Source organism: Onychomys torridus, chromosome 4 (assembly GCF_903995425.1).
Source record: "Onychomys torridus chromosome 4, mOncTor1.1, whole genome shotgun sequence".
Lineage (NCBI taxonomy): Eukaryota > Metazoa > Chordata > Mammalia > Rodentia > Cricetidae > Onychomys > Onychomys torridus.
In genome coordinates, this window is record NC_050446.1 from 78366369 (window position 1) to 78389526 (window position 23158).

Consider the following 23158-nt stretch of genomic DNA (forward strand, 5'->3'; position numbering starts at 1 on the left):
GGAGTTGTCATCAAGGGTGCAGCGCTGGGACTGAGGGGCCACAGAGAGAGAAGAGTCAGTAGTGCAGGGGAACAGTTAGGCTAATGTTGGTCCCATGCAGGAAGTGTGGAGCCTTCCTCCTGATGCTGCTTCCTCGGGGAATGCAGTGTTGAAGGCCAGGCACTTAAGCTTTAGATTGCTGGTGCCTTTAGTCCATCATGTCCCAGCTGAGGTATCTTGACAAGTTACCCTGCCACCAAAGGGACCTTGCTTTCCTCACCTCTAAGGCGGAATAGCAGGACCTGATTGTAGCAGCAGTTGGGAGAATTTTCCATCTGGCACCCTCAGTGTTAGTAAATATTCACTGCGGTTCATGTTAATGTGATTATTACTGTTGTTACATTGACGTCAAAACAATGGTGATCAGCCCTGAAATCTGGTCTTTAGCCTGTCTGTGTGTCCAAGTGAGGATAATAACAGTACAAAAAAATCAGTTTCCCTTCTCCAGCTCTTGGCCTGGTTTATGCTCTGAATGTGTACAGATGTGTGGAGGGAAAAAAAATCACTGTGTACTTTGTGTGTGTGTGAGTGTGGAGTAGAGCCAAATTCCCTTCATGCCACCACTGTCTTTTCTGTAGATGCTCAGCACTGTCACTCCCTGAACCTTGGCGTTTAGAGACAGATGCATAGGTAAACAGTCTGCTCGCCCCGTGATTAATCTCAAGCCATTTCCTTATCTCCAGGAACTAGACAAGGATTTATGAGTGAAGACGATCTTCCCTCCACACAAATAACCTAATAAATAATATCACAGAGCACCAGGCAAATGCTTGCCAGGATCCAGCTGTGGAATGCACTTTCCATAGCTGTCTCTGCCATCATACTCACACCCCTGCTAACTGTGCTGACTGCCCACAGATATAGTGAGGGATGGACACAGCTTGCAGTATCCTGTGGAGTGCTCATTAGCTCAAGATACGGTCAAATGCATCTTCACGAAGACACAGCTGAGCACAAGCTTTAACAGTTCATGTAGACCTGGGTTCTGATCCAAGTTCCGGCTCTTGTTTATTATAGGACCTTGGACAGTTAACTCCTCTTTTCTGCCCCACGTGCATAATAGTAGTAACCCCCCTCCCCCACCATAGGAATAGCACAGTGATTAAATGAGATACTGCATAGTAACTTCCTTTAGTAAGTTCAGGCACTGGTCTGTGATGGGCTGCTGTGTGCAGTATAATGGTTACTGTTAATTAGCTCTCACTCTGTATGCACTTTGTGCATGCTAATACCCTTCTGCAACCAACTAAGGCGCACACAGTTTCACCCTTATGCTGTCCATTGTGCTTGTGAAAATCCCCCCCCCCAACCCCCTTAGCCTTCGGAGCTTAAGATGCACAAGGCCCAGGACAGCCCCTGAGGAGCAGCTGGGCAGAAACCTGTGGGATATGTGACTCTGTGTTCTGTCTCTGGGGATTCAGCATCTGCCTTTTATTTACAGGGTATGACGCCGCTGATGTATGCCTGTGCTGCTGGGGATGAAGCCATGGTCCAGATGCTAATTGATGCTGGAGCAAACTTAGATATACAGGTAAAAAGAAACTTCTGCAGCCAGCCTGGGTGTGGTATTTTTAGACATAGTCAGTAGGTGTGTTACCTTAGTCTAGAAATGTTCAAAGACCACAGAAAAGAACCAGGTGTGGTGGCACATGCCTGTAATTCCAGCACTCTGAAGACTATAGAAGGAAGATCCCAAGTTGAGGCCATCCTGTGGTACACAGGGAAAGCCTGTTTAAAAACAAGCCTAGAAAGATGGTGGTCAGAGCAAAGAGCACTTTCCTCTAGATGTGGGCTGAAGGAGCTGAGTAGAGACAAAGCCCATTACTCCATTTCCGTAGCCCTTGTCCTCTATTGTGAGCCTAATCCCTGACTGTCCCTGTCCCTTCAAATACGTAAACTGCTCCCTTGTTGTCTTTTGCTGATCATAGACATTACCAGATGGACACTTACCCTTTTCTTTTGAACCTTGCCCACACAAGTGCTCATCAGCAAGCAAATGTAGATACATTTCTGTTACCTTCACCGTCCTCACAATGTACCCCCTAAGCTAAGGTACCTGTGTCATCTGCTCTGGAATGTCACCTGTCTAGGAAATAGTGATGATTTGTTGGATTTTTCAGGTTCCAAGCAACTCTCCCAGGCATCCTTCCATCCACCCGGACAGCAGGCACTGGACCTCACTGACTTTCGCAGTACTGCATGGACACATCTCTGTAGTGCAGGTGAGCTCCTCTGAGGTGCAGCATGTGCTCCGGCTCCCCAGTTCGGCTGGGCCCCATACTCAGCCCCGGCCAGAGACACTGCTCCAGGCCAGGGTCCACCTGACCAATAAAGCTCACCTGGTTTGCCTTGGGGTTAGTGTTAGGACCCCTATAGACGTGGAAAAGGCGATCCAGACCCTAGCAGTGTTTCTCCCAGTGGATCCTGAAAGACCTGGACTTCAGTCTGCTCAGTTTCACACTTCCAACCCACTTCGGGCCATATGCTCTTTCCTTAGAGCTGGCTCTGCGTCATGGTGTCCTTCAGTCCTGTCCCTCTCCGTCTCCCAGTTCCTGAGACAGGACAGATGGCACAGGTCATGTGTCAAGCTAAGCTTCATTGCTGCCCTCCTTGGCTGCTGTGGCTGGCATCACAGTGAGGTGATGGTTCTAGAAGCACAAGTTGTGGGCAGAAGAGGTACCAGTGACAGGACACTCAGTTCAGTAAGGTCTGCAGGACTTCCCAGAGCTGCCCCCTGGGGTGGGCACATCCTCCTCCTCTTCCAGGATGCAAGGCCTGTGTGGGTAGTACTGTCAGGCTTACCTGCGGTAGTCAGCAGGGCCTGGCATGCAGCCAACACTCTGTAGGTGATGGTTGGCCAGTTGGCTACTACACCCAGTCTGCTTTGTAGTCGCTGCCTTCCCAGAGCAGCAGCCTCAGTCCAGGCTGGGCCTGTGGGTTGTGCCCTGAGCTGGCCTGCTGCCCAGTTTCATCCTGCAGGCCTCCACCCCCACCGCCTTGCCCCAGCAGCCAGCACATCTGGTTTGACTGACAAGTGTCCAGCAGATACAGGCCTTCCCTGTGCCCACACCCTGCAGGGGAGCGTGGAGCTCACCTGGGCTCTTCAAATCTGGTTGCCAGGGAGGGGTGCTCAGAGACTTGAGGTGTGTGTCTCCAGGAGCCTGGGAGTGTCTGAAGCAAGCCTCCTCTACAGCAGAATGCACAAACTCCCCTGCCCCAAGGCAGACCCTTTGGGAACAGATAACCCTGCCTCATCTGACCCCTGGCAAAGCCGTCCTTGCTAGAATGCTAGGCCACTTGCATTCCTGGGCAGCCTGCAGCATTCTGCTCCTCCCTACCCCTTGCCAGCCTGGGTAGCTGCTGAGCCTCTCCAGGAAGGAGCCCAAACGCTGCTGGTTATGAGCCCTCAGTGGGTTGGGCATTGTCTGAGTTCATCTCAGTAATGCTGCCAGGCAGTCCTCTCCCTACTTTGTAGATCCGGAAGACTAAGGCTCAGGCCACTCTAGGCAGTGGCCAGTGCTGTACCCCATGCTTTCTGTACCAGCTACTGTTCAGGACCTCGGGTCCCTCTAGGGATTTCAGGTGAGACTTCCCTGTCCTGCTGATCTAAGTGAGTTCTCCAGAAGGTCGCTGAAGCTGATTGATGGGAAAGTATTGACAAGAGAAAAAGAGTTGAAGGTCGTCACAGTTTAGGGGCTTTGGTGCGTGGCCACATGAGTGGAGATGACGATTATAGAAATGCAGGTCACCTGAGGGTGACCAGGCATCCTAAGACTCCAGCGTGAGCCATTTCTTGGTCACTTGGTATTTGGAGACTTGCAGGTCCCGCCCCCTGGAGCACTCACTCCTCCCCAAGCACCCTGCTGTGCTCAGTGGTGCCTTCTTCCTGTCCCTGACAGCTGCTGCTAGATGCTGGTGCTAACGTGGAGGGCTCAGCGGTGAACTGTGGGGAGGACAGCTATGCTGAGACACCCCTGCAGCTGGCCTCTGCAGCTGGTAGGTGCACTGCTTTCCTGACCAACAAGTTCTCACATCACTGTAATGTTCTAGCCTTGTCACACTGGCTGGTCACTAGGTTACATGCTACCTCTGGGAACCTTAAGGTTGCTCCTTCTAGGCTCCTGGGAGGGGGTTCCCTCCCTCTGTACCCCAGTGTTTTTGGTGAGCACACGGTCCAGTAGGGCAGGGAGCGCTGCCCTCTGGAGGCCCGAGGCAGGGTCCTGTGGTCAGACACAGCCACCTTCTCTGACCTCCCACTTGCATCCTTATTGTCCCTGATTATGACCATGCCCCCACCATCACATTCCGAGGATCAGATCTTGGAGACCCCATCTGCCCCCATCTTGGTTTCCCTACTCAGATACTAGCCCATCAAACTTGTCACTGTCTTTCAGGGAACTATGAGCTGGTCAGCTTGCTGCTGAGCCGGGGCGCTGACCCCCTCCTCAGCATGCTGGAAGCCAATGGCATGGCCTCTTCCCTCCACGAGGAGATGAACTGCTTCAGCCACTCGGCTGCCCATGGCCACAGGTACAAACCGGGGGGTGCCTGCCCGAAGGAACATGAGACAGGCTCTCAGGAGCCTGGGCTTCCAGAGGCTGCAGAGGAGCCAGGCCTGGTGACCTTCCCAATGTCAACCAGGATGATGAAGGTTCTGGGTCATCACGGAGGCCCAAGGCTTTGGAAACCTGGAAACACTGGATGAGTTGCTGGGTCCTGGTGCACTGGCACTGCCCGGGACCTGCACCTCCCATTCTGGGGCAGCCCACCCCTTTTTCAGCCAAGCAGTTTACTCCTGTAGCTGCCAGGGCCACTCAGGACCACACGCCTCTGTGAAGCTGGTGCTCATTTCCTAACACCTGCGGTGGCTCAGAATATCCAGAGGGTTTCCACTCAGCGTGGGCCAGTGGAGAAATTGCTGGTGGCTCCTGGAACAGATGGCAGGCCTGCCTGGCCTTGTGACTGGCAACAGCAGGCTGAACCCAGAGCCATTGGAGAGGAATAGGGATGGGACATGGAGGGGAACAAGAGGAGACAGGAAAGAAAGACTGGCGGGCAAGATGCCAACGTGCAGGTTAGGGTGTCTTCTCACCACCACTAGACTTGTGCCCCTGCCACGCCCTCCCCCACAGTGCCTGCCCCTGCACCTTTTCCAGACCCACACCCTCCCCATTCATGCACAGGAGAAGAGCGGCAAGGGTTGGGAGGTTTGTTCATTGTGGGGTAGGTTACTGAGGAGGGGCTGCTGTACCATGTTCTGGGTGCATCTGGCTGTATCTGGTACCTTTGCATCAGACTGGCACCAGCTCCAGGAGAGGGTGACCCTGGCACCCTGTCTTAAGGTGGCAAGGCCATTAGGGCTCAGAGAGGTAGAAGGGCCTAAGATCATACAGCCAAGTGCAGAACTATGATTCTTCAGTCATACCAGGGCAGAGGAAAGGTATGGTCCTTGGCCTCTCCACATCTGGGAGTGGGGAATGCCGAGAGCCCTCAGCTGCCCCAGAGTAACCCACCGTAGCCACAGGGCTGTAGGATATGGCTCAGGTGGGCACTGTCCATCCATCTTGGGGCCCCTGGGGCTCATCTTGCTATCTCTTGGCCTACAGGAATGTCCTGCGGAAGCTCCTGACTCAGCCACAGCAGGCTAAGGCCGACGTGCTGTCCCTGGAAGAGATCCTGGCTGAGGGTGTGGAAGAAAGTGACACATCGAGCCAGGGCAGCAGCGAGGGGCCCGTGAGGCTAAGCCGGACCCGCACGAAGGCCCTGCAGGAGGCCATGTACTACAGCGCCGAGCATGGCTATGTGGACATCACCATGGAGCTGAGGGCACTGGGTGAGACTGTGCACATGGGAACAGTCACTCCACTGCTCTTGGGGTCCCCGCCATCTACCCGCGGGGCCCGTCTCCTTTCTGATGGAACTTCAGAAGTCCTGTTAGGACCCTGAAGATTACAGAGATGTCAGTGTCTGGTTGCTCAGCCAGCTTTCTACTCCTGGGATCTGAACCTGTGGGCTTGTGTCCTCCAGGGAGGCTAGTCAGCTGGATGGACTTGAACCAGATCCTGTTAGTTGTACACCACGTGACCTCTCCAAGTCTCACTTACCACCTCCCTGTGGGTTTGTGCTGGCGACCTTCATCTAAGAATAGGATGTTGTCAGCTAGAGCTCAAGGCAGTATTATCACGGGGCCAGATGCACAAACCTCTAGAGCAGTGTTCTCATGAGGCCAGATGCACAAACCTCTAGAGTGGTGTTCTCATGAGGCCAGATGTACAAACCTCTAGAGTGGTGTTCTCATGGGGCCAGATGCACAAACCTCTAACGCGGTGTTCTCATGGGGTCAGATGCACAAACCTCTAGAGTGGTGTTCTCATGGGGTCAGATGCACAAACCTCTAGAGCGGTGTTCTCATGGGGCCAATGCACAAACCTCTAGAGCGGTGTTCTCATGGGGCCAATGCACAAACCTCTAGAGCGGTGTTCTCATGGGGCCAATGCACAAACCTCTAGAGCGGTGTTCTCATGGGGTCAGATGCACAAACCTCTAGAGCGGTGTTCTCATGGGGCCAGATGCACAAACCTCTAGAGTGGTGTTCTCATGGGGCCAGATGCACAAACCTCTAGAGCGGTGTTCTCAACCTCCCTGCTGCTGCCACCCTTCGACAGTTCCTCAGGTTGACCCAGCCACGAAGTCATTTTTGTTGCTACTTCATATCTGTCACTTTGCTGCTGTTAGGAACTATATATAATACCTGTGTTTTCTGATGATCTTAGGCAACCCCTGTGAAGGGGCGTTGGGCCCCAAAGGAGCCGTGATCCACAGGCCCTAGGGCCTGGCCCTCAAAGCTCAGGCACCCCCAGAGGTGGCATTGGGACTTACTGGGTTTGTCACGCATTTAACACACTAGTCTGGAGTTGCCCCGATGGCCCCAGACTCACTCCAGTAAACACCCATGTGCCCCATGTGCACAGATACACCAGTGAGCTAGCTGCTGCAAACTCCTCCATAATGGGACCCAGTCCATTTCTGGCTCTGTCCTGGAGGAGAGCATTGTGTCCTTGAGTGCCCTACATATTTCCTGGGTCTATCTGGTCATCCCTCCCAAACGGGTTCTTCTCAGCAAATAAATTCTAGGGGCCAACAACCAATGGGCCCTGAACTTGGCTGAAGGCCTTCCTCCATGTCATCTGATAAAAAGCCAAAGCATCCTGTGCCCTGCCAGCTGGGCCTAACAGGAAATCCAAGCTTTGTCCAGCAAGCTCAGCTGAGGGGCATGCAGCACTCAGTGGGGCAGAGGTTCCAGTGTCATGGGGCATGGAGGCAAAGCCCACCCTGGGACAGGTGTGGTCTACGGGATGTGCTGCTTTACTGGGAGGGAATGACAGCTGCCCTTCTCTCGGGCCAGGTGTCCCCTGGAAACTGCACATCTGGATAGAGTCTCTGCGGACCTCTTTCTCACAGTCACGGTACTCAGTGGTGCAGGGCCTCCTGAGGGATTTCAGCTCCATCAAGGAGGAGGAGTACAACGAGGAGCTGGCGACGGAGGGCTTGCAGCTCCTGTTTGACATCCTCAAGAGCAGCAAAGTGAGTGGGGCCCGGCAGCCTTGACCTGGGGCTCAGAGAGCCCTGGGTTCCAGATCCTAGACAGGTCATAGAAATTTACATGCAAGACATTCCCAATGCATGGACAGACACAGGCAGCCCCAGGCACATGGACAAACACCTCCCCAACACCCAGAGTCGCACTGCATGGCTGCCAGAGGGCAGAGGCCGTGGCAGTCTGGGCTGGAGCCCAGCCAAAGCAGCCGTTTGGGAAATCACAGATGGAGTGACAGTCTGTTCTGGCCAAGCCAGATCCGGCAGGGTCAAACGACAGCAGCTCCTCTGATCCTGGCCTGGAGTTTTGAAACAAGCCTGATGTAGCTGCAGCTACAGCCAGCCAGCCACAAGTCTGTGCTGACAGTCCTTTCCACATCTCCCCACAGAACGACTCCGTCCTCCAACAGCTGGCCACCATCTTCACACACTGCTATGGCAGCAGCCCCATCCCCAGCATCCCGGAGATCCGGAAGACCCTGCCAGCCAGGCTAGGTGTGGGCCCATCCCCACTCGGGCTTGTCCCCATGCGCTCCTCTTCCCTTTCTCCCCGCCACTCTTGCCTCCTTTTCTGTTCCCAAAGGCCAAGGCTCTAGCCTCAGTCTCACTCTTCCTCCCTCTGTGTCCTCTGCCCCGCCCCCCAGCCCTCTCAGAAACCCTGGAGATGGACACCCCGCCACCCCCTTTGTCTTCCCATCCACAGATCCTCACTTTCTGAACAACAAGGAGATGTCAGATGTGACCTTCCTGGTAGAAGGGAAGCTGTTTTATGCACACAAAGTCCTTTTGGTGACAGCGTCTAACAGGTACGGCAGCCTGGGGAGCAGCACTGGCCCCAGAGAGACAGTGCAGGTCCTTCAGCATTGAGGTGTGTTGTGGGAGTCTTCTGCGGAGATGTGAACAAGCATATATCCACCCCAGATAGGACTAATGGAATGATTCCACCTAAGTCGAACTTAGAAAACCAGGGAGGGTTGTTTTGTTTTGTTTTGTTTTGGGGGGACAGGTACTTCAAGGAGCATGATGTCCTAGAGTCAGCCCCAACATGAAAGCCGCATCTCCAAAGTTTCTGGCCTAACTTGCCCCGTCTCTTCTTCCCAGGGGCCACTGCTGCTTATATAACCTTAGGGGGACCATGTAAATTTTGTAAGTTTCAGGAGCTTCCTCAGAACTGTTTTGTTTACTTCCAAACCTTACTGCATCTGCTTTGGAAGAAAGCTACACCAGGTGACAGGCATACTGGAGAAAAGGGACCAAGGGGACATTACAGCCTCTGTCCCATGGTAATGGAGCTCCCACCAGCCGCCGGAGTACAATGTGGGCTGGCTGGTTGCAGCAGGAGCAGAGTCCAGCATGCAAGTGGAGTTCTGAGGGCTGCCTTCTGCTCCGTTACTGCAGCTGACAGTCAGAACGCAGAAGTATTCTGGAATAAAGGGCCAGAGTTCCCCCTAGAGGCTTCAGATCTCTGTGCAGGGGATTGATTGGTGGTAGGGACAGAGCTGGGCCCAGCTGTCAGCCCAGGATGATGTCAAATGTCACCTGCCAAGCGTTAGTTTGGCAACAGGACAGTCATCTGTAGTGTCCCGTCTCCCGGAGCTGCTCAAATGACACTGCTGTTGGCACAGCAGTGGATCAGGCCACATTTAAGCCCCACCTTCTCACCTTGTTCCAGGTTCAAGACCTTAATGACCAATAAATCAGAGCAAGATGGGGACAGCAGCAAAACCATTGAGATCAGCGACATCAAGTACCACATCTTTCAGGTATGTGGGCCTCAAGAGTTGTACTCTCATTGGACGTCCCTCTGCACAGCCCATCCTGGGCCTTGTCCATCTGGTCGCTCTGTCCTCTAGGCCTGTGTGATTTACCAAGTCACTGATCACAAGGGAGCCACCCAGTCTTGCCCTGAGCCAAATTGACCCACCGTGAGGCCAGGCAGCCTGCACATAGACATAAAGGATGAACACATGCTGCCCCCAGGGTGTGCAGGCCCCATTCTGTAGTGAGCTGCTGAAAGCTTAGTGGAAATGCAGTGGCCTGGGCCATTAAGCAATGAAGGTATAGGCTGCCCTGCTCCCCAAGAGTCTACTCCAGTCCTGTTGGCCAGATAGCAAAAGCACAGGGAGCCAGTTGGCCTTTGGACTCCAGTTGCAGCACATGAGGAGGGTCTGGAGCTAAGAGGCACTTTCCAGAAAATGGGGCATACCAGCCCCAGGTGTACATGTTTGGGGGAGTTGGTACTCAGGCCTGTAGATCCCCCTTCAAGGCAATGACCACACAGAGGCCCAGAGGCATCAGGTAGGTAGTTCTGGGCCCTGCCTTGCCCTGGGCAGATTTAGATCTCATGGGAAGCATCACAGAATCCCCACCACCATCACTACAAAGTACACAGAGCCACCATCTAAAATACCTCGCCCTCTGTGCCACCATCCTCACGGCTAGGTGTGGTGACAAGCACTTCCAACCCCAGCCCTCAGAGGCTGAAGCAGGAGGCTCACATGCTTGAGGCTGAGTGGACTACAGTGTGAGATCCTCAGAGAGTCCCCCAAATGCAGGGCTTGTTCTTCACCCTCCTCATAGCCACCCTGGGGCAGATGAAGTAAGATGGGGCCACCCTCAGTGAGACAGGGCTGTGACTGTTGTCAGTGAGTGTAGGACAAGGGAAGGCACTTCCTGGAAAAGTGACAGCCAGGCTGTGGTATCAACAACCAGTTAACAGGATGTACAGTGTCCCAGAGCCAGAGCGTAGAGTCTTGAACTTCAGCCCCAGGACACCGGGAGCTCCAGGGGAGCGGGGCTCTGGGCACTGACACTGCATTTTTAAATTATTTTTTGTGGGGTACAGAGGGAAAGCATGCCACTGTATGCGGGGGTGTGCTCCTTCCACTGTGTGAGTCTTGGGTCTTAAACTCATGCCATGGGGCCTGGGACCAGGCACCCTTACCCACTGAACAGCTCACCAGCTCACCAGAGACTTCTTAGACGTGGTTCAAAGTATTCCACCTGCTCCTCACTTTAGCCTCACAGCACAGTCCGAGGTCTGTCCCCATCTCAGTGGATAAGGAGTCAGAGATGTCAAGGGACACAATGAGAGCTGACAGAGCCACTTAAGGCACAGGAGGAATTTGATAAAAGCTCAGCTTCTAGATGGAAAAGTAGTGGACATGGAGGGAAGAAGAGAGGGGACCTGGGACTCAGGGAGCAGATGACCGGAACATGAGGGAGCGCTGTGCTGATGTAGGATGGCCCTAGAGAGCCGCAGGGATTGGTGGAAAGGTAGAGAGATGCATGTAGGCTCAGTCTTGGGGCCACAGAAGGACACCTGTGCCAGGACAGGCTGACAGCTCCCAATGAGGGTAAATGGGGACAGAAGGCCTAACACAGTGGCACACACGGGCCTTGGAAATGTTGGATCTGGCCCAGGACACCTACCTGCCTTCTCATGGATCCCCTGGGCCCATCTAACTTTACTTATATACTTCAGCACATCAAAAATGCTTTAATGTGTGCATTCCAACATTTTCAGGGGCTGTACAGGCTCCAGCTTGGGCTGCAGAAGCCGTGGGAGCCTGGCTTCCTGGTGGGTGACTGCCAGTACCTGGCTGAGCTGCCGGCACGCTGTCAGGCTTTCTCCTAGACCCTCTGGTGCCTCTCCAGCCTGAGGGCCGGTCCTAACAGAGTCTGACTGTGCCGGCTGGAGCCTTGTTTACTCATATGCCTGCCAGCGCCTTGCTGGGGCTGTTTTTCAGCCAACCAGAGAGAATTGTTTTCCTCTTTCCAACTGGGAACCTCACCAGGGTCCAGTGTAATGGCAGTATTTATGATACAAACCTCAGAACTCAATATAGCTGCCGACTCCTGGGCCTGTCCATGGAATCCCAGCACCCACTTCCTGAGAGCCCCAGGCAGGTCCCAGCCAGGCTGCAAAGTGACCTGCCAAGGTATCTGAATGTGGCCTGCTTAGACAGTTGTCCCTGGTACACCCACCCCCTCAGCTCCACAGAGGCTAGTTTGGCATTTGAGACGGAGTCTTACTGTGTAGACCAGACTAGCCTTGAACTTGCCATCCTCCTTGAGTGTTGGATTACAGACCTGTACCAACATGCCTGGCCATATGCAGAATGCATATTTTATACTTTTGATTTTGCTTTGAGAATGGGGTGTCCCAAACTGGCCTGGTGATGTGTGCTCCAGGGTGGGCCTCAAACTTGAGCAGTCCTCCCAGCTAAACTTCCTGAATGCTGGGATTACAGGCATGTACCAGCACACATGGTTCATATGCGAATGTTGTACAGAAGAAGCAACGAGCACCCTGCATGGCTGGGTTGGGGTGAGGGTGAGGGAAAACTGCTGCGGGGTCAGAACCCAGAGTCACTCGAGACCAGGCACCTTCCCTCCTGGGCTATAGGGCTTTCACAGGGAACAGCTCATCGTCATGGCAGGGCAGCGGATGGTCTCAGAGTTGGCAGCACACCTGGGCAGCCCACAGGCGGTGTTCACACAGGTCACACCTGGGCGGCACACAGGTGGTGTTCATACAGGTCTGCTTCCACTGCAGATGCTGATGCAGTACCTTTACTATGGAGGAACAGAGTCCATGGAGATCCCCACTGCTGACATCCTGCAGGTAAGAGCAGGGTATGCACCCAGAATCCTCCAGACCTTCAGCTCTCAGCCCTGATCTCAGATACACATGGGGAACCTATTGCCTGAAGTAAGGGCACTTACTAGAGAACAGAGATTGGGCACACCCTCAAGCCCAGCTTTCTTGGCCTTGTGTGTGGTTAGAAAGATACAACTCAGCAGGATGGTTCAGCCCAGGAGCAGACAGTGGCTGAGCCTCCTGCTCACCAGGCTAAAAGCTCAGACTCGTGTAGGTAAATAACGCTAGCTTGTAGCCCAAGAGCTCTTTTGGGGTCGGAATCTCAGCCAACATCAGTCACCCATCCTGTACCTCTCACATCCCAGCTACTACCAAGATGGCCGAGAGCAAAACCATTTCAAGGCCGCCATCTCTTCTCAGACTAGTCTGGCAGGAGGGCTGGGTCCTGGGGCTTAGGAGGAAGCCTTCATTACCAAAAGGCCTGCTTTCCCCCTGCCTAGCTGCTGTCAGCTGCCAACCTGTTCCAGCTGGATGCCCTGCAGAGACACTGTGAGATCCTGTGCTCCCAGACCCTCAGCGTGGAGAGTGCAGTCAACACCTACAAATACGCCAAGGTAAAGGCTGGGGACACCCAGCCACTTCCCACCACTCAGCAGGGAAATGCATGTGACCAGACCACCACTCAGCAGGGAAATGCATGTGACCAGACTACCACTCAGCAGGGAAATGCATGTGACCAGACCACCACTCAGCAGGGAAATGCATGTGACCAGACATGAAGGGCAGTGGAGGGGCTGAGGGAATTTAACGCTCCAGCTGGAGTCTCTGGTCACTGGTGTGGTGACATTGGCTTAGGCCCCAGATCAGAAGTCGGTTGATTTAGAACCATCTTTACATCTGGGCCACCTGCCTTGGAAGCACATCAGCCATCTCACCCCTTCACTTCCCCTCTGCTATCCTGTTTCTGTCTTGGGCAGTAGCATCCTCCGGGTTTCTCCACACCCTGTCTTCCCATGCAAACCTCCTGCTTCTTTCTAAAGTAGGAAACCATTCAGCCCCAACTTATGCCCACCCGAGGTTGTTGGCTGCTTGCAGACTAACAGAAGCCAGACCATAGCAAGCTTGACAAGACTCCCAAGATCTCTCCTTCACTTCCCTTGCCAGCTTGTTCCTGCCCCAGGGCTCCTGTGACAACTCTTTCCTCTTCCTATAAGGCACTTCCCAAGACCAGCCAGCCATGTCTTCATCAGATGGTGTACCTAGGCCTCAGAAAGCCTTTATTGTCCATCTGCAATCACCTGGCTTGTCTCATTGATTCCTTGGGTTTTATCCTCCCTGTCCCAGAATGTTCACTCCAAAAATGCTTGAGAGGGACCTCACCACCCATGCTCAGAGCCACACTCGAAGCCAGGGCTTGGTACTTGTTGAATTAGCACAGCTTTGGTGCATTGCCTGTGACACTCCTGTGGCCTTGTGCTGGGCAGTGCATTGTCACTACCCTTAGGAAAGAAGCTGTTCAATAAGGGTGTCATCTGTGCCACAGGTAAGGAAAGGATAGGGGCAGGGACTCACTAGTGCTCTACTCGGTGACTACTGAGACTTAAAGCAGCGACTCCTGTTGGGAGTAGGTGACATCTGAAGGTTGGGGCGGATATACAAAGACAATGGGCCTCATTTCTCTCCTTCTTCCCAGATCCACAACGCCCCAGAGCTGGCCCTATTCTGTGAGGGCTTCTTCCTCAAGCACATGAAGGCCCTGCTGGAGCAGGATGCCTTCCGGCAGCTCATCTATGGCCGGAGCAGCAAAGTCCAGGGTCTGGACCCACTGCAGGACCTGCAGAGCACCCTAGCTGAGCGAGTGCATTCTGTCTACGTCACCTCCAGGGTGTGAGGCAGAGTGAAGGGTGACTGCTATCTGTGGGTGTGGGAACACAGCCACCAGTGACACCCTCAGCAGAGGGAGGCCTAGAGGCCCTTTGGAGCTAGGCTCATGGGGTCCGTCCTGCTCTTCCCTCAGATAACCCTCTGTGGCGTTGACTCATCCTTGGGTGGGCAGAGAGCCCACTTCCCTGTTGTTCAACCAGTAACTGGCAAGGGGGTCTGACACCATTTGCACCTTGAGGGCTACCCTGTGTCCTCTCCTCCAGTGGTTCAGTAGCACTCCAGCTCCACCCATCTACCTGGCTGGGGCTGTGAGGAGCATGGGCATTCTCATGAATGCGGAGAATGTATCCTGAGCCCCAGGCCACTAATCAATAGCTGGTATGTTTTCCTAAATGCCACACAGAGAAAGGGCTTTCCAAATCCTGTCCCCCAAGCTGTGCCTTTGAAAGGGCTGGTGGCCCCTCTCTCGGAAGACTGGGCCTCCAGTGGCTCTCCCTACAAGACTACTAACTTGGAGTCTGAGCTCAGTGCTTCTGAGATGAGGGTGTGATGGGGTACAGTACAGGAACACGGGACCTCAGCTCTTGCTGCTACAGCTGGCAGCCAAAGTAAAGAGGCAGGCTCTAGAACCTGCGCCTAGTTCTAGTGTCTGGAGACTCAGGCAGTAGTGCTTTCATGGCCTCTCAAGTTCAAGGCTCCTTTCACTCAGGACTGGAGTGCAAGAGCACACTTCTCACTGGGATCTGTGACTCTTGGGCATGAAGGACAGGGGCTTGGTGGAAGAGAAGGGGTGCCCCCTCCCCTCCTGCCCTCGGTCCTGGCTTCCCATGCTCTGACCTGTTTATGGACAGATGTTGGGACAGCATCAAGAACAGCTACCTTAGAAACTATTTATTCATCAGAAGCCCCCTGGGGCTTGCAATCCTGGAAAATATTTTCAACTCGCTGCTTGTGCTGGATGTACAAAAGAATGAGTGGTATTTTATTGCTGTAATATTGTATGATACTGTAACTATACCTTAATGTTGTCACTTACTGTAAATGTACTATGGTTTTATCAACAATAAACACTCATTAACAATGACCTTGACATCTGCTCCTGATAAAAGATTGCCTAGAGTTGAGAGCTGGAGAGGAGTCCCATTGGACCAGGGGGAACCCACTGCATCTGTGCTGCCAGGTAGAAAGACCCTACATCAGCTGCCAGACAGCCACCCACTCACCTGCCCAGGGCTCAGTCTGACTGTCCTTAGATGGGTCGATTTCTTCACCTGGGAATGAGGCAGGTGGAAATTTGTATGTGCCATTGGGCTAGAGCAGGACTGAGCCTGGAGAGACCCATCTGTGGCTTTCTCCGACCTTATGGCCCAGGCCCCTCCCTAAGGAGGGTGAGATGAGGAAGCCCCAGCTCCACACTGCACAGTCTGATGAGAAGCACCTGGTAGGCACGATCAGGAGTTCAAGGCCAGCCTGGGCTAGGACTCAGCTTTAGCTTAACAGTCCACCCCCACTTCTTGGTGAGATCACTGGGAACTGAACCCAAGGGACTACCTAAGTTTAGTAGCTCCTGGAACTCTCATTGGAAGACACAGACTCTAGGAACCAGTCCCAGGAAAGGCACATGTCCTAGCTCTGCTAAGGTAGAGGCCAGGCAGGGTGGCTGGAGTCTCAGTCTGGGACACAGCAGTGAGGGTGTCCTGTACACGTGTACCACAGTGCCCTCCGGGGGCCATAGGAAGGAGATGCCGTCCTCAGTCCCACCCTATGGAGATGGAACATCGGAGGGCCAGAGTGTCTGACCACCCCACCTACAGTGGGTGTGCTTACAATCTGGCTCCAATCAGTTCCTCTGCAGAGATGTTAGGAGGACTGTATGAGGGGGTCAGCCCTCTAGGCTTAGATATACTAGACACACTTTTAAACAAAATTAATCATTCTAAAAAATATTATGGGTTGGGGATTTAGCTCAGCGGTAGAGCCCTGGGTTCGATCCTCAGCTCCAAAAAAAAAAAAAGCAAAACAAGGAGAGGGCAGAGAGGCAGGCAAAATGGCTCAGTGGGTAAAGGTGATTGTGGCTAAGTCTGATTGCCTGTGTTCAGTCCCTGGAATCCAAGTGGTAGAAGGAGAGAACCAACTCTCACCAGCTGTCCCTGAATGCCACACATGCACTGAGGCACATGTGCACACATACTTGCATGCACACACACAAACACACACATAAAATAAGCAAATAAAAGTTTTAAAAATACTGACAGATTTACCTATTCAAGTACTTAGAGCTACAATACCTGACAGACTGGAAGAAAGAGTTAATTGCATGTGTGTTTTGTTTTTTTTAAATTCTTCAAAGCAACACTGATATTAGAAGGTGACTTTCATTCACTAAGAGACTTGGATAAAGACATTTACAGGAGTGCCGGACAGCAGTGGTACATGCCTTTAATCCCAGCACTCGGGAGGCAAAGCCAGGCAGATCTCTGTGAGTTCGAGGCCAGCCTGGTCTACAGGGCAAGATCCAGGATAGATACCAAAACTACATAGAGAAACCCTGTCTTGATTTATAAAAAAAAAAAAAAAAGACATTCACAGCAGCTCCCCGACATGGCCAAGACTACAGATAACTAATAGAAGTGCAGATACATAAATTGGACTATACACACTCAATGAAATATCACACAATAATTTTCTGGGAGTGGTAGTGTCTGCCTGCAACAACAGTATTAGAGGCAGAGTCAGGGAATCATGGGATCTAACCCAGATTGGGCTACAGACTAAGTTCCAAGCCAGTGTTCACTAAACAGTGAGACTGTCACAAAAGGAAGCCGACAAGCCAGGTGTTGTGGCACACATTTTTAAATTCCGGCATTCAGGAGGCAGAGGCAGGCAGATCTCGGTGAGTTTGTAGCTAGCCTGGTCTACATAATGAGTTCCAGGCCAGTGGGGGCTATGTAGACCCCTCGGGGGCAGGGAGACAGAACAATAACTTACTTCCTAGGTGGTGGCATACAGCTAACACCAGTACTTGTGAGGTGGAATCAGAAGCATCAGGAGTTCAAACCAGCTTTGGCTACTTAATGAGTCTGAAGGCAGCCTGGGCTACACGAGAAACCAGAGGGAGGGGAGGGGGGAGGGGGGAGAAAGGAAGGGAGGGGGGCACACTATACAGCAATTTAAAAAGTAAGCAAGTAAGTTGACAGGTGATGGTGCACGCCGGCAATTCTAGCACTGTAGAGGTGGAAGCGAGAGCATCAGATCAAGTCAGCCGTGGTTACACAGCCTGTGCTATATGAGATCCATGTTAAAAAAAAAAAAAAAAAAAAAAAGCAAAACCCAGAAAATAATGACTACCTTACAACATAGATGACTCTCACTGGTATAATGGACCCTCTAAAGACAGTAACCCCATTATCTGTCCATAGCCAAGTCTAGAGATAAAGTCTATGTGCCCTCCCCTTGATTCCAGAGAGACTCTAACTATCTCAACACACAGAAGGTGGTAGATATGAGGTAGTATTACCTAAGGCCAGACCATAAAGTCTTGTTCTTTCACCTTGCTCTCAGGATGGTCCTCTCTTAGAAGGAGCCACCATGCTGTACGGAAACCCAAGCAGCTCAGGAAAGACACACATGCATGAGCAGTAAGCCTGAGTAAGCTGCACTGCTGTAGCTGAGCCGTTCACCAAGAGCAGCACACACACTTGTCCACCACATCCCTTCCTGATCTGTCCATTCCAAAATGGGTAATTCGCTTTCTTCCCATCTGCATGTTCTCCTCATCTCCAAATACATAAGCAACTTACGATGTTTAAAGAGCAAACATGTTGGTCACATCTGCAATCCTAGCCTTTGGGAAGTGGGAGAAGGGGATCAAGAAGTCCAAGGCCAGCCTGGGCTACCCAGTGAGCTACAGGACAACCTGGGCTACAAACTGAGACCCTGCTTCACAAAACAACAAAGATTGGGAGCTGGAGAGATGGCTCAGTAGTTAAGCAAATATATTGCTTTTGCAGAGGACCCAAGTTTGATTCCCAGATATATTATAAATTATGAAAGGTTAACCTCTCTAAAATATAAACTCTTACAAATGACCAAAGAAAGAAAAAGAAAAAACATGTAAAAGCTCAAATTAAGGAAGGTGAGAGGATAGGGATGTCACAAAGTTACTTTAAAAATTCAAAGTTAAGAATACCAATGAGTGTCAGGTATGGTGGCCCACGCCTTTAAAAATACCAGCACTCAGGAGACAAAGGCAGGAAGATCTCTGAGTTCAAGGCCAGACTGGTCACAGCCAGGACTGTTACACAGAGAAACCCTATCTTAAAAAAACGAAATAGGGTTGGAGATTTAGCTCAGTGGTAGAGCACTTGCCTAGCAAGAGCAATGCCCTGGGTTCGATCCTCAGGTCTGCAGAGAGGCAGAGAAATAGCTCAATGGGACACTTGCTGTGGAAGCATAAAGGATCTGAGCTGGGTGTAACCATGTGTACCCGTCCCCCTAGTCAGTACTGTGGGGGCCAGAGTTAGGATCACTGTGGCTTGCTGGCTGCCAGTCTATCTCCAGGTTCAGTTAGAGACCCCAGCACTGTACCCAGGGACAGCAGACAAGACAGTATCTGTGCAGCAGGTGTCTGAGACCGCTCTACCAACACAGAAGCCACCTGGGCCACCAAAGAAAACTCTAAGACTCCAGGCTTTCCCAGCCTCCAGCCTCTCTCCACTAAGCTGGGTTCCTTTCTTCTTAGGAGTCCCCTGTGCAGATGAAGGGCTGGCAAACCAGAAAGTTCCTTTTGCACAATGCCTGGGATTTTTGTTTACAGTTGCTTACAGAATCCAAGCAACCCCTTTCCCTATAGCCTGAAGTCACATACTCAGATACAAAAGGCTTTCTAGATCCATGCCCTTCTCCAGGTCCACACAAGCCGCTGGGTTGTAATGGCTATAGATGAGCCTACATTTTCCCAGGGTGACTGTCACTTACCTCCTGCCCACTTCGAGCCCCAGCACAAGTGTACACACTCCTGTGTCTCTTCTTGGTCATTCCAGCGTCCGCTGGGATTGCCAGGACCAGATGGGCAGCAGGAACAGTACAACAGCCTAGCATCAGCCTCTCACAGCTTAGGGGTGAAGGAACCCTCTCTTTGTTCAAATATTGTTAGCCCCTTTCCCATCCTGGTGACACATGCAGAGCTGGCCTGATTTCACTTCAAAAGTGACATTTCCTGAGAGAAAGGAGCTTTACAGATGTCTTTCTGTTGGGGGCCAGATGGTGAGGTCTGAAGGAGGCATGCCCTTTCAGGTTTGGAGGAGACAATGCTGAGACCTGCTTAGGACACAAGCTTTGAAAAGGACCTTGACTGAACACAGCAGGTGGGGGCATTTGCTTCCTTTTGTGTCCTGAGAAGCCATCCTGATCAAGTTGAGAAGCACCTTGCCCAAGACAATTCCTACCCAGAGCTGGGCACCTCCAGCTGCAGGGCACAGACTGTGCTGCTCACGTGTCTGGTTAGCTCAGGCTTATTTTAAGAGTATGGCCCGCCATTCATTCCATCACCTCAGAGTAGCTCCTGGGGAGCAACCAGAACCCAGACTGGGCCCACTGTTGTTAGGAGTTGGACACTGTTCTAAGCAAATCCTGTCTCAGCCTCCCCACCCTCAAGCCACTGTTCTTCAAGGCTGGAATGTGAGTACCATCACCACCACTCAATTGTGACCCTCTTGGACCTGGAGCAAGGTGAAGCCACATGTCATTTTGTAGTAACAGAATATCCAATATACAGAAAATTAACTTCATTTGGAAGCCAGCCTAGTTGACAGAGCGAGTTCCAGGACAGCCAGGGCTACATAGAGAAACCCTGTCTAAAAAACCAGAGACAGGGAGAAACAGAGACAGACAGACAGACAGAGAAAATGAATTAATTCTGGAAGCTGTCAAGTCCAAGAGGCAGAACCTAATGAGGGCCTTGATGGTAGTGACTCTGTGTCACTACCACATGTAGTAGTAGTGATTCTGTGTCCCCATGTGTGACAAGAAGGTTCATCTAAGGCATAGCAGGCTTTTATAATAGGCCTGCTCTCAAGTTGATCCACAAAAGCCCCCCTAACCACATTACCTCTTAACTGTTCCACGTGGAGACGGGACAGTTGGACCACACTGTGCCCAAGATCTCAGAGGCTCAGGGTACAGCCATGGCCAAGTTCACAAGGGCCTGGCCTTGCAGCCTGGACAGAGCCAGTGGGCAGTTTTAGGGGCTGGGGGGGTGCAAGCTACTCTTCTCAGCTAGCACCTGCATTCTGGTTTCTGGCCATGCCTTCAAATCTTCCCTCAACAGCAGGCTTGGGAGACTACCCAAGAAAACAGTGAAAAAGATCCCTTTCCTGGCTCCTCTGGCTCCTCAACAAGCTCCCTGCGGACCAGTGGAAGGGGTGCAGCCTTCAGGGGGGCCCAAAGCCTCTCCCACAGGGTGAGCCACATTCTCATTACCTGTTGGTCCAGACACATCCTTCCTTCCTTGTCTATTAGACTCCACCAACTAGTGATAAACAAATAGTACAGACACCACTAGACATGGGCCAGGGGGTGTGTGACACACCAGGTCACTTCTGTCTCAACAAACAGGATGAACCGTAGGACCCAGCAGGAACCACTAACTTTCAAGGTGACTACAGTGCCACTGGGTACCTGCCACATCTCTCGAAGGTGCCGAGAAGGTGCTGGAACTCTATCTCCACAGCACACCCATGGCCTTGATACCTAGGCCTCCACTTCTGACCTGGCAGCCAAAACTCACCAGAAGAAACAGGGAAACATGCTATTTTCACGGAAGTAGATTTTATAAGCACCACAGGCAAATGGTCTATGGTGTGTCATTTATTAAAAATAGATATTCTTTCCCTCCCCTCACTTCTGCTAGCAAGAGTCTTTCTTGACAGTCTCTCCAAAGAAGAAGCAACCAAAAGGCATTTAATTTAGGTGCTCAGACATTGCAGCCTACCTAAGGACTCGGGCGTTCCTGGGACACGGAGGACAGCAGACTCACTGCATCCAAGAGCGGAACAGAAGGACAGAAGTCCTGCTGACCCGGGCCTCAGTGCTGGGGCAAGTCTGCAGTGACACAGAGCACTCCACAAGGAGGCGTGTACTGGAAGGTGCCGAAGGCCAGGGGAAGAGCCTGGAAGGAAAGCTGGCCCAAAATGAGACCGTGGCCCTGGGGTGAGTGACAGGCCCGGCAGTGCCAGAGCTTCCCTACCCATCGAGTTCTAGGCTGGAGCCACAGAGGGAATCACAGGCCTGCCTCTGCTGAAGACTCATCACGGTTCCTGTCCACACGGCTGCCCAGCCAAACACAGCTCAAGTCCGGCGTCTCCCCCAGCTACTTCTTCCGCTTCAGTTTCGAGTCCTTTCTGTTGTTCATCTCTCTCTTCTTCAACTTCTTGTTCTGTTTGGGTTCTTGTTTTGTTTCCAATTTCCTTTTCTTGTCACTGGAGGAAAAAAAAACCACAGCACCAGAGACAGAAACAGAAAGCATTAACAGCACAGATCTACAACACCAGAGGCTGCTGTCTGGAAAATGATCCTCGCCCCACAAGCCTGTCACCCAAACACGTTCCCTGCAAGCCTCCTGGGATAGCAGGCTTCATATAGGGCTGCGACCACGCCACAAGGTCCAGGCTGACTAAGGGCAGCAAGTGCAGAGTTCTCCTCAGAGCACTAAGGTATCCTATCATAAGAGCTCAAATATCTAAGTTCCATGACAGACCATTCCCACCAGAGACCCCCAGAGAACCCAGGGACCCTAAAGGCAGTTCTTAGCACAGACGCAGGATCTTCAAGGAAAGTCTGTGTCCTTCCTGAGGTACTGCTATTAGCTGATTTTCCCTAAATCAATAGCACAAACCCCCAGCAGTAGTGACTTGGGAGTCACTGCCCCATGCCAGGGTAACCTTCTAGTTAGAAGCCCTTGGAGATAAGATTCTTCAATGGCATTTTGCCTTGGGAACAGGCTCCCTATGAAGACAGAGCATCCAGAGACTGTAACATTACATACGTCAAGTACCTCATGGGAAAACTAGTAAGATAGGTAAGGGCTGGAGAGACGGCTCAATGGTTGAGAGTGAGCAGCTACTGTTTTTTGTTCCCAAGCCAGGGTCTCCAGGGTCTTTCTATGTAGCTCTGACTGGCCTTGAACTCACAAAGATATGCTTGCTTGCCTCTGCCTCCTGAGTGCTGAGATTAAAGATGTGTACCACCATGCCCAGCTCTGAGTTCTGCTTTTTCAGAAGATCAGGGTTCAGCTCCTGGTGCCCACATAGTAGCTCACAACTACTGCTTAACTTCAGTTCCAGGGATCTAATGCCCTCTTCTGGCCTCCACAGGTGTGCGCAGGCAAAACACTCATAAAATTCTTTAAAAAAAAAAGTGCAGGGGTGGGGGGTGAGGAGCTGGCCTCAAGGAATGTCCAAGGACAGACTGACTACTTCGCCTCCCTACTTGCATTCCAGGTCCCGAGTCCATGGGCCACATGGGCTGACATGACTCACAAGGCCCTCACCAACAATCTCAGCGGGAGCTGACGGGCAGGCTCGCTCTGCAGAGCTCCGAGTTGGGGGTCTCCACAGTAGGCTTTTGTGACAGTCAAGCCACTGGCAGAGCTAGAGCATGAGGGAGCTTACTCCATTTATCACAGGGTTCAAACCAGAGGTCGGGCTGACAGCAGGCCCACAGGCCCCTGGAGGATCTGGCTGCCACCAGCACTGGGCCCTTCAAAGTGCTGGAGTGACTTGCAGAGATGGGGTGGCAATCCCTGACTTTTTGGAATTCATCACTCAGCCTTCCCAAACACTCCCACAATAGCAACTCTTAGAGAACCCCATCTGTAGGTAACTATGGCAATGCCAACAATTCACCCTTCCCACAAGCCCAAAGCAGCCATGCCAGCCTCCTGTGTGCAGACCCCGGGCACACAGGCGCTCTCCTGCTAGTCCTGAGGGAGCTAAGACACACCATCTGCAAATTCATCACGTTGCCGATGAGATACTA

The 23158-nt window shown here is 52.2% G+C and overlaps 2 protein-coding genes across 2 annotated transcripts in view; one reads left to right on the forward strand and one right to left on the reverse strand.

The window, feature by feature from the left end:
* Abtb2 (ankyrin repeat and BTB domain containing 2) overlaps positions 1 to 15206 on the forward strand; it is a 164303-nt gene extending 149097 nt beyond the window's left edge. The window contains exons 6-17 of the mRNA XM_036185008.1: positions 1481 to 1570; positions 2160 to 2261; positions 3939 to 4035; positions 4434 to 4569; positions 5646 to 5872; positions 7445 to 7623; positions 8025 to 8130; positions 8339 to 8441; positions 9308 to 9398; positions 12194 to 12262; positions 12739 to 12852; positions 13932 to 15206. Coding sequence (XP_036040901.1) covers positions 1481 to 1570; positions 2160 to 2261; positions 3939 to 4035; positions 4434 to 4569; positions 5646 to 5872; positions 7445 to 7623; positions 8025 to 8130; positions 8339 to 8441; positions 9308 to 9398; positions 12194 to 12262; positions 12739 to 12852; positions 13932 to 14129 — 1512 coding nt within the window. The 3' untranslated portion in view covers positions 14130 to 15206. The remainder of the gene's footprint in view (positions 1 to 1480; positions 1571 to 2159; positions 2262 to 3938; positions 4036 to 4433; positions 4570 to 5645; positions 5873 to 7444; positions 7624 to 8024; positions 8131 to 8338; positions 8442 to 9307; positions 9399 to 12193; positions 12263 to 12738; positions 12853 to 13931) is intronic.
* A 5725-nt stretch (positions 15207 to 20931) lies between these two features.
* The window catches only part of Nat10 (N-acetyltransferase 10), a 44136-nt gene continuing 41909 nt past the window's right edge, over positions 20932 to 23158 (reverse strand). Inside the window, exon 29 of the mRNA XM_036185290.1 lies at positions 20932 to 21600. Coding sequence (XP_036041183.1) covers positions 21492 to 21600 — 109 coding nt within the window. The 3' untranslated portion in view covers positions 20932 to 21491. The remainder of the gene's footprint in view (positions 21601 to 23158) is intronic.